This window comes from Vipera berus, assembly GCF_964194415.1.
Source record: "Vipera berus genome assembly, chromosome: 2".
NCBI lineage: Eukaryota > Metazoa > Chordata > Lepidosauria > Squamata > Viperidae > Vipera > Vipera berus.
Window position 1 is genome coordinate 166,197,403 of NC_138203.1, and position 16,544 is coordinate 166,213,946.

The window sequence follows — 16,544 nt, forward strand, 5'->3', positions numbered from 1 at the left end:
TTCTTATAACTACCAGCTTTCCCATTTCTTTTCTTCAAAAGAGTTTTCTGAAAATGCATTTTTTCCCCCCAGTTTTAAACAAAGAACTAGTACAAAGCAATTATTATTTAAGGCTTGTTCAGTTACCTGTATGTGACGTTGGAGTAAGAGGAGTTGGTGGAGCTACATCTTGTGTCCCCCTTAGCCTCCCGGAGGCAGTGGAAGGTAATCCACGAACAGCTGGATTGCGTGTGTGTCTCATTCTTTCTTCTCTCTCTCTTCTTTCACGCTCAGCATCTTCTACTGCTCGGCTTGCACCCTTCAGGAAAAAACAATTACCATGTTGGAGATAATGCAGGGCAGCCAGAATAGAACCTATAAATAGGGACTCTATATTTTAGAACAGGGTTCTCCAAACTGACAGCTTTTATGTCTTGTGGACTTCAACTCCCAGGATTCCTCAACCAGCCATGCTGGCTAGGGAATCTTGGGAGTTGAAGTCCACAAGTCTTAAAGTTGCCAAGTTTGGAGGCTCCTGTTTTAGAGTAAGTTTCTGATTATGCTGTTAATAACAGCATAGATTTGTTTAGGCTAGCCGTTTCCATTTGGCTGTTCTTATTCACACCACTCAGCAAGTCATAGATAGTATTTTGCTAGAACTGGCCCAAATCAGATGCTGAGTATTAAAAGCTGCCCTTAAGCAAGTAATTTTATCAGCCTTATTTCTTTAGTTCTGCAATACAGCAGGAACTAGTGAGCCAGTTTGGCCTAGTGGTTAAAGCACTAGTTAGACGCCGCCTTCTTCTTCTTGTGCCATAAAGAATGAATTCTAGTGCTGCCTTAGGCATTAAAGTTCAATCAACATTACCAGATATTAATGCACATAAACATAACTATGTACAGTACATAGTGGGTTGGTTACTGCTGTCTTTTTCTCTAGAACAGCAGTAGGGGAAGAGTGAATTTTGCACCTTAAAATCTATTTATGCAAAATGAAAGGAGAAAGGCCCTGGCTTGGTTATTTGGAGGAAGTAAGGATAATGGAGAGGCATCTTGATTGAGATCTAATGCAAATCTAATGTAAATTTACGTTCTGAATCAAGTTTTCCTCTTGGGAAAAGAATCTACAAGTGATGATCCATATTGGTGTAGCTATAGGAATATAGAAGACTTGACCACATAAGATTTGGCCATTTCATAGGACAGAGTACTAGCAGCAGGATTGAGGGAACTCAGATGGATTCAAAAGGGGCAAGAAAAGTCCCAGACAGCTTCTGAAGCATTGTACAAATTCTAGAGAAAGATGAAGATAAAGAAACTATGTTAGCCTTGTCATCTGCCCTATATTGTTCCCAGCAGATGGCTCACAATTGGAACATATGATTATGAGTCTTCATATATATAGCATTTGAAAGAACCTATTGCATGATCTTTCCCAAAGTACAAAAGGCAAAGGCTCTGTCCATCTGAAAAAAGATGTTCACCACTACAAATTTGGTATTTGTAGAATGGGGTCTTCCAGGTGAATTTCACCATAAGAATTTAGGCTTTGGAGTAACAGTCCTGTCATACACTATATTTAATTAAAAAAAATCCAACTCCTTTTTAGCATTCCCAATTTTTGACAATTAAATACTTACAAATTTGAGCATGTTCCAATCAAATACATAGTCATAGGAGAAGCCTTGTCTATGGAAGAGATTTCTGAATAATTGTCTTAGATATGAATAATCCGGTTTGTCATCAAAACGGAGCGAGCGGCAGAAATTCAGATAGGTAGCAAACTCAGCTGCAATGAAAAACCCCAAGTTTATATTAGCAGAAAATCAACGCAAACAAAAAGGTCCACTGTAAATGTACCAACGCACTATACTTCCATATTTGTCTTTGGATTTTATGTAATTATTGGAGTGGCTGTTCAACTAAGTAAAGGTTCTGCTCATCCTGTAATTGTGATGGAATGTGCCCCTGAGGAAGCCATGGTCTTGGTAGCCCAGAGCTTTCCTGAGGAGGAGGCAGCACATTCCAGAGAGGAGCCCAAATTAAGAGACTGCACAGTCCTGGGCTGAATGAGGAAGAGGTTCAGGGTATTTACACCCTAGTATCCCTTAGGAAGTACAGTATTGTGCAAAAGTGACAGGCCACCACCTGTTTGTTGTTTGTTTAGCAAAGTGTTAATGACCATCCATGATTATTTTTCAATCTCTATATTAAGATTCCAACAGAAAAGACAGGAAATAATGTACACAAAAACTTAAAACAAGCACAATTTTCAGATCAAAATGGCTTCTTCTGGCAAAAGTCAGTACTGATGTGACCTCCCTTGGCTCTAAGCACATCTTGAACTATTTTGAGGAGACTCGTGAAGTTTTCTGAGGTAATCTTCTGGTATATTATACCAGCTTCTTTCAGACTTTTCCAGAGTTCTTCTTCAAATTTAGGTTGTTTTTTATTTCTTTCTCTGTCCCGGTGATACTGCCTCTATAATATTCAGGGTTGGACCTTGGGGAGGCCAGTCCATGACTCTCAGGATTTTATCAGCTGTTTTTCTCACTAAATATGATTTCACTGCACCAGCATTGTGCTTGAGATTGTGACCATGCTGAAACATAAACCTACTGCCAATCAGGTGCTTTCCAGAAATAATCGCATGATGAATTAAAACATGCTTGTACTTTTCTGCATTTCATGATCCCATCAATATGGATAATATCACCAATACCAATGGCAGAAATGCAGGCCCCAAACAGAACAGACCCCACACCATGTTTCACTGAAGGCTGCAATCACTCATTCATCCATCTCTCTCCAAGTCGTCTTCTCACATATTGTCAGCGATTAGACCTAAACATTTCAAACCTGGATTCATCATTCCATGATACTCTTTTCCACTGATCCTCATTACAATCTTTGTGAACTTTAGCATATCTTAGCCTTTTCACCCGTTCCCCTTCCACAAAAGTGGTTTCTTGGCTGTTCCCCTTCCACAAAGTCTCTTCCTGATCAAACTTTGCTGGACTGTAAAAGGGCCAACTTGGCATTCCGATGAAGCTGCCAGATGCTGAGTCAGATCCTTGCTGGACTTTCTTCAGTCTCTCAAAGAAGAAACTCTGAGGAACTTGAATTTAAGTTTCCTTGGCCTTACATTCCTTTTTTTTTGGCCTTGATCTCTGCTGATTTCTCAAATTTCTTTATAACAGCTTGAATACCACATCTTGAATATCCAGTTTGTTTGTTGATTTCCCTTCGAGAATGGTTTTGCTAATGCAAAAGTATGATTTTATGTCTGTCACATTCTGTGATCTTTGACATTTTTACTGGAATAATGTGATTGAAAGTTGGGTCTTATTAGCCAGTTTCCAATGAATTACACTCATACAACATGTGTATATACTGAATGTAATGCTCAAGCACGTCTTGCACAAACCTGGTATAATAAACCTTTTGGCACAGTAGTCATTTTGGAATGAAATAGGACACAAACAGGTGCTAACAATAACAGTACTTAGGATTCCATTTAGGTTTACAGGACCCAAGTGTCTACCGTTGCTCAAGTGTAAGGGGAAGTCACACTACATACTTGCCACTTTCGCCTATGGAAGCTGTTTTTTCTGCTTTTTTTCTGTTTTTGAATACTGCATACAAATTTCCTGTATTTTCTGGTTGTATTCTAATAATGAGACTGAGATATAATTATATTGTGATTATACCATCAACAACATTCTACCAACAACAAAAGTAATGGTGGCCTAAGACTTTGCATGTATTTACTGTGTTTATTAGGTTAGAGGCTTATAGTTTTAGCTCGACAAGATTCTGTCCATTAGATGTAAGAAAATGGAAAGATTAGACTCAACTGAATTTCATTGTGTCATCTTTGGGATGACACAATGTACAAATGGGGAATCTGCTCTATACAGTTTCAAATGCTAACATTATAAGGATATGTATTCTTAAAGAAGAATTTTATAAAACGAACAATGCAAGTGAATTAAGCGCTAGATTTTCAAATTTAGAAATACAAAAATTCAATCAATAAGAAAAATACTTGTTAATGGAGGGCTAGCTATACAGTGAGGTGTTTGTCATAAGAATATTGTATACAATAGAAAATCTATGAACAGATATTATTCTCTGAAACGACAAAGGGAATGAAGGGAATAAGTTATTTAATAGCTAGTTTACATACATTCGTTAAACTCAAGAGATAATTAGTTAGTTCCAGGATTATTCCTAAAATAGAAATACAGCAAAATATGTGACATTACATTAAAAGAAGCATTACTATAAACTTAGGTTTAAACATAAAGTAAAGAAATTTATTCTAGAGAGGGAACTTACAAGGGTATCCTTTACACAAAACCTCAATGGGAGTAGACATTTTCTTTTCACTGATGCGTTCATATTTCTGTCTTTTTGTAGCTGCCTTCAATCCCTGCCAGGGGAGGGAGCCCAGGTTAAAATACATGAGTACATAGCCCAAGGACTCCAAGTCATCTCTGCGAGATTGTTCTACAAGGAGTATAAGAGTACAGCCATCAGATTCTATTATTTGGAGAAACAGTGCAAAGATGTATAAAGCAATAAGTTATGTAGGCAAGATTTTAAAGTTACAACTAAACTACAAGAAAAAACGCTATCTTATAGTTATTTTAAGCAGGCTTGTAAATAATATTGAAAGATCAGAGAACTGGTGCATACAGAAGTAAAAGCAGGAAGCTAAAGTTGACTCAGACAATTCAGGCAAATCACAATCTGCAAAGTTTGTTAATTCTTTTCAGCCCAGAATAAAATAGCAAGGTATTCAATCACTCATCCAGGAAATGACAACTTCTATGAGCTTCAGCTGCAAAGAATGTCTTTACTATTACATGTTCCAATTCTCTATGGGAGCTTTCCTCCTTTAGACTAGTTTGCCCCTGAAGTCAAAATGGCTCCATCGTCATGGCATTCTGGAAGCAGGTGGAAACTTGACTATTCTGGAAGGCCTTTCATAACTGATGAACACGGAGTCGTAAGAGCTAAACTTAAAACTTTGCATTTTGTATTATTATTGTTAGATTGTACTGTTACATTTTACACTGCTTAGAATCCACTTGGAGCAAGGATGAGATAAATCCCGTTCAAATCCATCCATCCATCCAACCATCCATCCATCCAGGATGAGATAAATCCCGTTCAAATCCAACCAACCAACCACCCAACCATCCATGAATGATGCATCTATCAACGAATTAGAAAAACATCAAGCTGTTTGCAATGCAATGTGATTTAAATATTAAATGTGTGCTCATAAAACACAGTATCTCCTATCATATATCAGTTGAGATATATTTTGATTTTTCTGGTACTCTTACTCTATGACAATTTAGTTAAGTTACAAAAATCTACCACCAGCTCACCAATTCCAAGATGAGTATTAATGGAGGCATAGCGGGCAGTTCCCGTTAAGTTTTTATTTTCACGATAAGGAATATGCTGGTGAGTACGAGAATCGCGATATTTCTTGGCCAGCCCAAAATCTATGATGTAGACAAGGTTGCCCTTCTTGCCTAATCCCATCAGGAAATTATCCGGCTTTACATCTCGATGGATGAAATTCTTTGAATGAATATATTCTATTCGGCTTATCTAATTGTAGAAAAACACAATTCCAGAATTAGTAAACATGAAACTCTATACATTCAGCTCTTCCTTTATTCTGAATAACACTAAACTTATATTTTGCTAACATTTAAACATTAAATGAAGTACACTATTTTATTTAATTATTTGATCTTCACATTCTAAGAACCATTTAGAAAAGTATTCTTTAAAAGGGAGGTTGTGATCTCACTGGATAGGACTTGTGTTTGAAAATATAAACTGTAAATCATTATTTAATTTATAAATCACAAATATAAGGCAGCCCTAACCACAACATTTGATCACTGCTATACAAAAAAAATTGCTAGATTTGGTGTGACATTTATAGAAAGAGAAGCTAATTCGTAGTATTTACAACATTTATTCAGAAAAAGTGCACATAACATAAGTAGGGAGAAGTTTTTAGGAAACTCTCATTTCTAATAGCCAAGAAATACAATGATTCTAATACCATTTGGTCAGCAAGTAGAAGAACAGTCTTGAGGCTGAATTTCCTTGAGCAGAAGTTAAAGAGATCTTCAAGACTTGGTCCTAGCAATTCCATCACCATTACATTGTAGTCACCTTCAGCACCACACCATTTGATTGTGGGAATGCCGACTAGAATATGGAAAAATAGATTATTCATAGCACGTTATAGATTTGATATCCACTGAATCAATGTGATGCCTTCACATTTACTTTAATTTCCAACATTATTTTTCTTTTCTGGAAATTACTAAAATACTATACATTCACAATACATGATCCTTTCCTCAAAGAACATTCAAGTAGGAAGTCAAAAATTAAAAGAAGGCAAAAGCTTTATCATAGTTCTTTGCTGGCCAAATCATCTAAAAATTTAATCTGTCAAACTGGAATGTAAGTAAAAAGAGTGCCAAAATATTTGTGCCAAAATATTTAAGTATTCAAAGGAATGTTCATGGCAGCTTTTTATTTAGTCTTTTTGTATAGTGTTCTTCAAGTCCTTATTGATCTGCATACACAATATGCAAAAGTTGTAGCAGGCAACATACAGCTTAGTTTAACTAAATATTTCAAGTATGGAAAGAAACAGGCTCAGCCTCTCTACTCCCATCTTCAACGTGTTATGAAGATTTCTGCTTTTTTTCCTAGCTTTAAAAATAAGTGACTACTAGCACAAAGCAAAAAAAGCCATCGTCGTGACTTTTTTGATTTTATACGTATGCTTAGACAATATCATTCCTTAATAATAATTTATGAAATGTGGGGAAAATACAGGTAGAAAGTGCTCAGGTGGTACTGTTAATGAAAACTCTCACATTACAGCACTGCTCAGGTAAGCACCACCCTTCTTTACCAATTTGAAAGACTTCTAGACGTGAAATATTTGTGCCTGCATGATTCAGGAGGGGGAAAAAACGCTTACCTCCACCTTGCATCATTTTGTAAATTTTGCTCTCTATGTGGAGTTGAGGATGTTTGGTTTTGACACATTCCAATTTGATGGCAACCTCTTCTCCAGCAGCTATGTCAGTACCTTAAAGAAAATAATTCAATGTTATAATTCAATGCTTTGACAAATTTTGAGCTTTGCTATTAGGCATCTGATCCACCAGACAACACCACCACCAGATGGATTCATAACTGGCTGACCAACCACACTCAGCATGTGGTCCTCAATGGAACTGCATCTACATGGAGGGAAGTATGCAGTGGAGTACCCGAAGGCTCTCTTTTAGGCCCAGTGCTCTTCAACATGATCTGGATGACGGGATAGATGGGGAACTCATCAAATTTACAGATGACACCAAGCTGGCAGGAATAGCCAACACTCCAGAAAATAGGCTTAAGATACAGGAGGATCCTGACAGACTTGGCGCTATCTAACAAACTGAAATTCAATGGTGAAAAAAGTAAAGTTCTAACTTAAAAAAAATGTGTAAAAAATCCAGGACCCAATTTCCAGGATGTTCAAAAGGGTTTCATTTGCAAAGTTGTGGCTGCTGCAATGTCTCTGTAGTTATGTGATCTGCCAACTTCCCACAAGCAAATTCAACAGAGAAGCTGATAAGACGTCAGAAGTCGCTCCCACTCTCACTGCATTTTTCCCCATCTGTGGTCATTCTGTTTATTTAGGTAAGTAAATATTGTCTTATTATGGAAATTTATTTGCCACTACAATAATCTTTCTATTTAGGATAGCTATTCTTAGATCATTACAGATCTGGGCAATATTGGCAATATGTTCAAGCTAAAATTTATTATTTTGTTTGGTCACACCATGTTGTTGTTAGTTGTGAAGTCATGTCCGACCCATCGCGACCCCATGGACAACGTTCCTCCAGGCCTTCCTGTCCTCTACCATTTTCTGGAGTCTATTTAAGCTCACGCCTAGTGCTTCAGTGACTCCATCCAGCCACCTCATTCTCTGTCGTCCCCTTCTTCTCTTGCCCTCAACCTTTCCCAGTATTAGGCTCTTCTCCAGTGAGTCCTTCCTTCTCATTAGGTAGCCAAAGTATTTGAGTTTCAACTTCAGGATCTTGCCTTCTAAAGAGCAGTCAGGGTTGATCTCCTGAAGTTGAGTTTCAACTTCAGGATTTGGCCTTCAAAGAACAATCAGGGTTGATCTCCTCTAGGACTGACCGGTTTGATCGCCTTGCAGTCCAAGGGACTCGCAGGAGTCTTCTCCAGCACCATAGTTCAAAGGCCTCAATTCTTTGGCACTCAGCCTTTCTTATGGTCCAACTTTCACAGCCATACATTGCAACTGGGAAAACCATGGCCTTGACTATACGCACTTTTGTTGGCAGGGTGATGTCTCTGCTTTTTAGTGTGCGGTCTAAATTTGCCATGGCTTTCTTTCCTAGGAGCGTCTTTTAATTTCTACCTGGGCTCCAAGATCACCATCTGCGGTGATCTTGGAGCCCAGGAAAATAAAACCTCCATTTCTTCGCCATCTATTTGCCAGGAATTGAGAGGGCCAGATGCCATGATCTTGGTTTTCTTAATGTTGAGTTTCAAGCCAACTTTTGCACTCTCCTTCTTCACCCACATCAAGAGGCTCTTTAGTTCCTCTTCACTTTCTGCCATTAGAGTGGTATCATCTGCATCTTAGGTTGTTGATATTTTTCCCAGAAATCTTAATTCCAGCTTTTGATTCATCTAGCCCTGCCTTTCTCATGATATGCTCTGCATATAAGTTAAATAGGCAGGGCGACAGTATACAGCTTTTCCCAATTTTGAACCAATATGGTCACACCATATTGCACTGCTTTTCTCTCAAAGGATGACCCAATGGCTCACTGGTGGTCTAGTACAGTATAAAATCAAAAAACAAATCAATCTACAATAGTAATGAATGTGCCATATGTGCAGACAGATTCAACTGTTCTAATATTTCCTAGAGTGAATCAAATTTGAAATGAAACTGCATCTAAATTCTTGTTACAGCTTGTACAACTTTTGTTATACAATTCTGTAGACATTTCCCATGAAAATTCAGTTAGCTGAAATATCAATCTAGTTGAATACCAATTAGCTTTCGCTCTGGTCTCATTCAATGAATAATTTTCAAAATGCTCTGTAGGAGATATGCAAGACTTCCTTTAGCTTTACAAGTTTATTCTTATAACAACCAATAGAAAAACTCAGCTGAACATATTTCCTGTTTTGTAGATTTAATGCTGAAGAGCCAGAAGATAACTGCCCCAATAATAGCTGTTACCAACGTTCTGCACGTTAATTTCATACTAGACCTCTGTTAATCAGAATATTCTAGTTGTGTAATAAAAGTGGTCAAACTTCTGTCAAGGGCAATAAAAGCAAGAAAATATTTTTGCAGTGTATTAACTATCTCAATTTCATTCTGTTTTGTGTAACATCCATGTTTGCAGTAATATTATCCATGTTTTCACTCTTCTTTGGTTTTTTATTTTTGATCTATTGCCTAAAATAAATGAAATGCAGACAAGGTTTTACTTTCTCTTGTTTGGATCAGTGGATCTGCATATCATGCTAATCCATGGTAACAACTGGGTAGGTTGATATAACACATTAAGTCACCAATGTATGTTAGAAACCATTACAGTAGTTTTATTTTTAAATTAACTCAGTTGAAATCATAAAAAGATCACCTTCTTCCATCAAAAAATATAATAAAAATGTGACATCCAGAATAGATGAAAACTATACATTAAAATCCTATTACTGAAGAGCTTGAAACGTGTGAGGAAATTTTTTTTTTAAAATGCATTACAAAATGATAAAGACTGTATGGGACAAAGACACACAAATTCCCTTCAATTTGACTTTTTCTTACTGAAATCAGTGGACCCCAAATTTGACTAAACTTTGTAGGAATCCAACACATTTGTGAATTCATACTTGCCAAATAAAATAACTGAATATTTTTTTTTCATGATTCCCAGGTGATCTCAATAAATTACAGTATAGATAGTCCTTGGGTTACAACCATTTGTTCAATAACCATTCAGTTATGTCATCACTGAACAAGGGATTAAAAAAAGTCTGTGATTGCATCCCCAAGATCACGATTCAAATGACTGTCAACTAGCTGTTGCAAATTGTTCACTCCTGCCATTTTTTCACCTGCCCACATTCCATAGCACCAATCTGCAGCACCTACCAATCCATGCTCTAAGTGTCCCCCCTTGCATGGCACCTGTCTGTGCACTCCATTGTGTAGCTACCCGTTCATCCTCTCTAACAGCCACCCAAGGCACTCCCTGCATGACACCTGTCTGCCTACTTGTAGTTCTTGCTTACCAGCCTGTTTGCCTGTGACTCCTGCTCTTCCCATGATACAGTCATGGGTGAGCCTTACTTCATGACTCGTGTGGTCCTGGACTTATGATGGCAATCAGGAGTGCTGTTGCTAAGCAGTGTTTGTCACATGACTTCATGCTTTAGGGCCGCATCACTTAGCAATATAAATTACGGTACAGTCCAAATTGCCATCATAACCTGAGGACTATTGGTAATTTTCAAATTCAGCTTCAAAAGAAGCTGACCATATTGTACAAAAAGTTGTCACAAACAAGTTGAAAGCCATCTTGGATACATAAAATTAGTTTCACGACTAGATGATTTGTCTGCTATAATAATATGATTTGTTGGAAATCTAAAGCTATTGTACCAGAAAAATATTGGCAAAAAAATCAGAATATTCTTCAGTGCTAGGAAAATGTGTATGTATAACAAGGCTGATTATAGATGGCTGTAGAAACAAGAGTATTGCTATGTTTTCAATAGGCAGGATCATGGGATTTGATTTTTCTTTCTTTTCCATTTCAGGAATCAATTTAGTCCCACATTACAAAGTTTTGGGTTCTCATTCGAACTATGTCTCCCATAGTATCTGCCCATCTGATCCAATCTGGCAGGGTGCTTTAGGCTCATTCAATTAACCAATGCTATCTATCAGGATCCCAGAGGTGTCCTTCTCTGTAGCACTGTCTACCCTCTGGAGTGAGGTTCCCACCCCCAACCATGGAATAGCTCCCACTTTACATGTTTTGAAGGGTCCTGAAGATCTGGCTCTTTGCCCAGGCCTTTGCCAAGGGTGAACAAAGCCCCTTTTCTTTGTTCTCATCTTAATTAAATAATTAAATTTGCCAACTTGGTTCTTTTTTTTGTTTTATGCTGTTTTCTTGTTTTAAAATGTCTTTTTAACATTTTATAAGCTGCCCAGAGATGCTAGGACTCAGCTGGCAAATAAACAGAATATTTAAATCTCAAATGCATAGACATGTAGCATTATTATTTCTTTGTAACCTGGTTATTAAAGAAAAGAAAAACAACAAACTGAATTCTAAATATACTGTCACAATATTACTTGATATGAAATTTAGCTGAGCCTCATCTAAACCAGGGGTCAGGAATGGAGACTCAGGCTTGAGTGGAGAGTGTGAATCATATCCCTACTACTATATACAGGTAGTCCTCCAGTTACGACCACAATTGGGTCTGGAATCTGAGTCACTGCACAAATCAGTTAAGTGAGACACTACATGACTGCTTTGCTCAACAACTGCAATCCCAGCTCTCAAAGCTGCAATCCTTACGTGTCCGCATAGATCATTAAGTGGAGTGCCAGAAAGAGGGCCCAGGCTTCCTGATTTGGGTGGGGTAGGAAGAGGGTTGAGGATTCCAAGAAGCCTGGGCCCTCTTCCCGGCCTACTGGGGAGAACGATTGTGAGAATAGTATTTCTTAGTGCTTTTGCCAGATTTGAAGTCCTTTCCTCCAGCACGGAAGGGTGTGTGGTTCGAGAGCCGAGCGCCATACAATGGACTGAGCTCCCACCCTCACTGCAGCTCCTGCCAACCTAGCAGTTTGAAAGCATGCAAATGCGAGTCGATAAATAGGAACCACTTTGTTGGGAAGATAACATTCTGTGAACTCCTGCTGGCCACATGACCATGGAAATGTCTTTGGACAGCACTGGCTCAATGACCTTGAAACAGAGATAATAATAATAATAATAATAATAATAATAATAATAATAATAATAATAATAATAATAATAATAATAATAATAATAATAATAGTAATAATAATAATTTTATTTATATACCGCCCTTCTCCCGAAGGACTCAGGGCGGTGAACAGGGCAGATATATAAAAGATACAAAAATACAAAAGTTAAAAGAAAATTAAACATATGCCCGACTAAAAACAGTAAATACAGATATTAAAAACGACCATAAAAACCCAACCCATCCCCCATCAGGCCAGGCCGGCTTGTTCAAATAAGAGTGTCTTCAGATCGCGACGGAAGGAGCGAAGGTCGGGCGCCATCCGGAGCTCAACCGGCAACCGATTCCATAGCTCCGGGGCGCCCACAGAGAAGGACCTCCCGCTGGGGGCCACCAATCGACATTCTCTGATCGGTGGCACCCTGATTAAGTATTTATAATTAAGTATTTATAAGCCCTATATTTCAACAGGAGATATTTAGGTATATATTTCCATTCTCTTAATAAAATTAATGAGATTTACATGGGCTTAACTTTCACTGGGTTAGGCCAGTAGTAAACTAAATTTAAAAAAAACACAAACTTTTATATCATTGCATCACCCCCATGAAACCTATTTCTAACCAAGAAAGCATCAGATAAGACTACACAGAAATCTTTGACTTTTTAAAAAGAAAGTAGAGTAGACAGATAATCTAAACAACCTTCCTTAATCTGAATTTCAGTTTCAAGGAGATGAAAACTGTATGGGCACCGCCCCCTAGTTGGCAATGACTAGCGGAGTAAAATCTGCAGGGACTCCTTTTCCTTTTTACCTCCAGCACACCAAAATCCCTTGATGGGCTGGAGAAATGGAACTCAAATTGGTGAAAAACCCTGGCAAACACTGCCATTCTGGAAGGCTTATAACATTGGCATCTGCTAGCAGTTTAGCTAACACTATCCTCTCTGTCCCTCCAGTGGGAAGAAAATGCTAGAAAACTCCAATGTTCTGAGCCTCTCAGAACACCAGTGTTCACCACATTTGAGATCCGTTCTCCAGCACGCTGTAGTATACATTATATGAACCTAATAAATGACACATGGGAATGTTAAAAGGTTCAAAAGCTTACTAAAATTGAACCATGAGACAAGTTATCCCCAATTACAACAGCCTTTCCCATTAGATCTGGTAGAGAAGGCATGCTGTGAATAACATCTGCTCGGGACTTACTTTTAGTAGATCCCAGGAGATTGGAATTTTGTACTGGGACACCTGCCTTATGTAACATACTTCCCCTGTGAAGTCAGGTTAGCTTCATCCCTGTTAATATTCCAGAAATCCCTCCCAAGACCTGGTTATGTCACTAGGCTTGGGAGTCCCAAGAATCCAGTAACATCTTATGATGGCTCCAATATTTACTTTCTCCACGTCTGTGTTTATTTTATTTTTTAATAATTATTGCTATTTTTATAATGGTAGTATTTATATAATTCTTTTTGTTTGATTTTTGTATGCTGCCCACGTCTTGTGATATGGGCAACTATATAAATCTGATAAACAAAAAATAAATAAACAAACCTGGAAATCTTGCATCAGGCATGTCAAACTCGCGATGTCACATGACATCGCACGACGTATCATGACTTTTTCTCCATTGCTGCCAATGGGCGTGGTTTTAATATGATGCATCCGGCCCATGGGCCGGCAGTTTGACATGCCTGTCTTACATTGATGGAATAACTATTTACGTCAAACTTCCTAGTCATTTAAGAGAATTTTATTCATGTAGAATGTACTATTTTGTGTGTTTCCTAGTCAGTGTTTATTTATTTATTTCTGGGAAATGCCTGGACAAGTCACTGCAGTTTTCTTGAAAGTTTACCACTGTTTCTTACCTAAGGCTGAGAAAAAGTGACTGGCCCAAGATCACCCAACTGGCTTTGTGCCTAAAATCAGACTAAAACTCATGGCCTCAAGCTGAAGTACAAGGATATAAACAAAATACCAACAGCTACTTTAATTTTGCTACACCTATTTCCTACATAAGCTAAAAACATCTACTTTTCTTATATAGCATTCTCAAAAGGAAAATATGTAGTTGTCCCTTACATGAGGTAAACATCTGCTTGCTGTCTGATAGTTTAATGGGCCAGGGTATTAGAAACAAGATACATATATGAAGTTTTTAAACTTGTACAACAACTTTAATTATAGGTGGAGCTGCAAGAGAATTATAGGTCTTCTTTGTGCTGGGTGCAGAGTTTTCTAAATGGCTTCAGAAGTACTACCTTATAACACTGAAATAACTATATATCATTCTATATATCATGTAGAAGGGAAACCACATTAAGCTTTCTCATGTACATGATCGTTTCCAAGTTAAAAAAAAAAGGAAAGATCTCAGAATGCTGCATTTGCACAGTATTCACCATTAATCTTCAGTACATAATAGTACAATAAAGCATACTGTATATGTCAATTATTCAAATTGGCCATTGATTTTCATGTTGTCCTTCATCTCTAACAGCTAAAAAAAGAAAGCTGAATATACATTATTTAATGCTATTCATTTATTTTAACAAACTATGGGTATCCACAAGGAGAGAAAACAAATATATGACATGATCATGCAAACGCCATGATTTACATACTTGTGTCAAGACATTGAGAAATACATAATCACAGCATTCGTATGATTATGTCATTGTGTGGATGTGTTGTCATATCATTGTAATGTCACCGATATAAAGCACTGGGTTATGTTGTCACCAAAAATATTAGGACCTTAATGATGGATTCATTGCTCTACGATCCATAAAGTATTTAAAATGAAGCAGCTCGGATTTTGACACGTTTGTACAGCAGCAGCAGCATGAGCAATCCCCATTATACCAATTCAAATGTATGCAATGTAGTCATAAACCTTAGTATGACTGATTTCTGAGCTGTTTTACCAGAATCACGTTTCAGTCAACAGTACTTCTGGCTTACCTTTGCCTAAAGTGCATCAATCTGAAAGGAGACACCCAGAAGAGCTTACAACATATAAAATGCAACAGAAAAATCCACCTCATCCTTTTCTGGATGGATTAAAAATTCATTACCCAAGATGTAAGGTACCAGACCTCAGGTTCACGCTTGTGGTATTATTAAAAACCAGGAGAGACTAAGCTGACAATAACCAGCTAAATTCCTTCCGGCGTTTACTTTCACTGTAGGGCCCAGGGGTCTTCAAACTTGGCCCTTTTATGACTTGTGGACTTCAACTCCCAGAATTCCTCAGCCAGCGTACGCTGGCTGAGGAATTCTGGGAGTTGAAGTCCACAAGTCATAAAAGGGCCAAGTTTGAAAACCCCTGCTGTAGGCTCTCCTCCTCCCCCAAAGCCGCTAGTTTGCAAAATACCCGAAACTTTCGGGAATATTTAAGGCCTGCCGAGCTAACCGAAGAGCAGCTACGGTTTTGTCTGCCTACGAGCGGCTGGCATTCTCCCGGAAGCCCGTAGTCTTCAACCCAGGCACGGTTACATTTTGTTTCCGTATTTCTCTCCCCTTCCTCTCCCCACCCCGATGGCAAGCAGGAAGAGGGAAACGGGGGAGAAGCAGGGCAGAGGGCGACTTGCCCAAGGTCATCAAGGATGTTACCGGACACGACTTCAACTCTTGTCGTCGTTTCTTCCTAGTTTAAATTAAGAGGAAGAATCGTAATCAGGAAAGACCGCGGAAATCAGGGAGCCTGACTTTCGAGTAAACATGGCTCTCCCGCCGCCGGGGATCCGAGTGACGGGATCCGAGGCTGGCTTCTCGCTTTCGTACTGGATGCGCCTCTTGGGGCGTTCCTCTCTCACTTCGCCCGGCAGAGTCAACCCAAGTAGGACAGCCCGGACGGAAGGCCCCAGCAAAACCCCCACTCTTCCCTTAACCGGAGCCGGTTCCCGACGCAGCCGCTTCCCCCACCCCACCCCACCCCGGCCTCCGATCCCCCCGAGTTCCCGAAACCGCTCGGATCTCGTAGCGCCTTCTCACCGAGGTAAATGTCCCCGAACGAGCCGCTCCCGATCTTTCGGCCAAGCCGGTACCGGTTCCCGACTCTCAACTCCATCGAGGCGGCTTCGATTGGACCCAACCCTGTTGTAAGGACCCTGACTCAGTGCAGGGCAGCACCAGCGACCATCGCGGCCTTCGGTCCCGTCTCTCGACGCCCCAGGTGTTCGGGGGCGGCAGCGAAGCCCGGGTGGGAAGGATGGACGCCGATTTTGCCCCTAGTCCCGGATTTCCCCACCCACCCCCCCACTTAGCGCAGCTAGGACCGAGCCGCCATCTTATGTGACCTCACTTCCTTGGCAACAATGGGTGGAGCCTAAGACGGCGGGCGCATCCCCTGATTGAAAGCCGGTTGGAGAACAAGAACCGGGCGGGATTGTAAGATTGTGAGGCTTAGAGAGAGAGAGAGACGCCGCGTATCCATGACAACCTCAGA

The 16,544-nt window shown here is 39.2% G+C and overlaps 1 protein-coding gene across 6 annotated transcripts in view; it reads right to left on the minus strand.

Annotated features, from left to right (window-relative positions):
* Positions 1 to 16,337, minus strand: part of CSNK1D (casein kinase 1 delta) — a 33,005-nt gene extending 16,668 nt beyond the window's left edge. For all 6 annotated transcript variants that reach the window (XR_014025114.1, XR_014025115.1, XM_081317666.1 and 3 more), the window contains exons 1-7: positions 16,091 to 16,337; positions 7,016 to 7,126; positions 6,077 to 6,225; positions 5,382 to 5,610; positions 4,321 to 4,491; positions 1,620 to 1,768; positions 127 to 298 (exon numbers count right to left, since the gene is read on the minus strand). Coding sequence is in view for 4 of the 6 variants with exons in the window: in XM_081317666.1 (XP_081173792.1) it covers positions 127 to 298; positions 1,620 to 1,768; positions 4,321 to 4,491; positions 5,382 to 5,610; positions 6,077 to 6,225; positions 7,016 to 7,126; positions 16,091 to 16,166 (1,057 nt within the window). In the remaining 2 variants the exon portion in view is untranslated. The remainder of the gene's footprint in view (positions 1 to 126; positions 299 to 1,619; positions 1,769 to 4,320; positions 4,492 to 5,381; positions 5,611 to 6,076; positions 6,226 to 7,015; positions 7,127 to 16,090) is intronic.
* Positions 16,338 to 16,544: the final 207 nt, after the last annotated feature.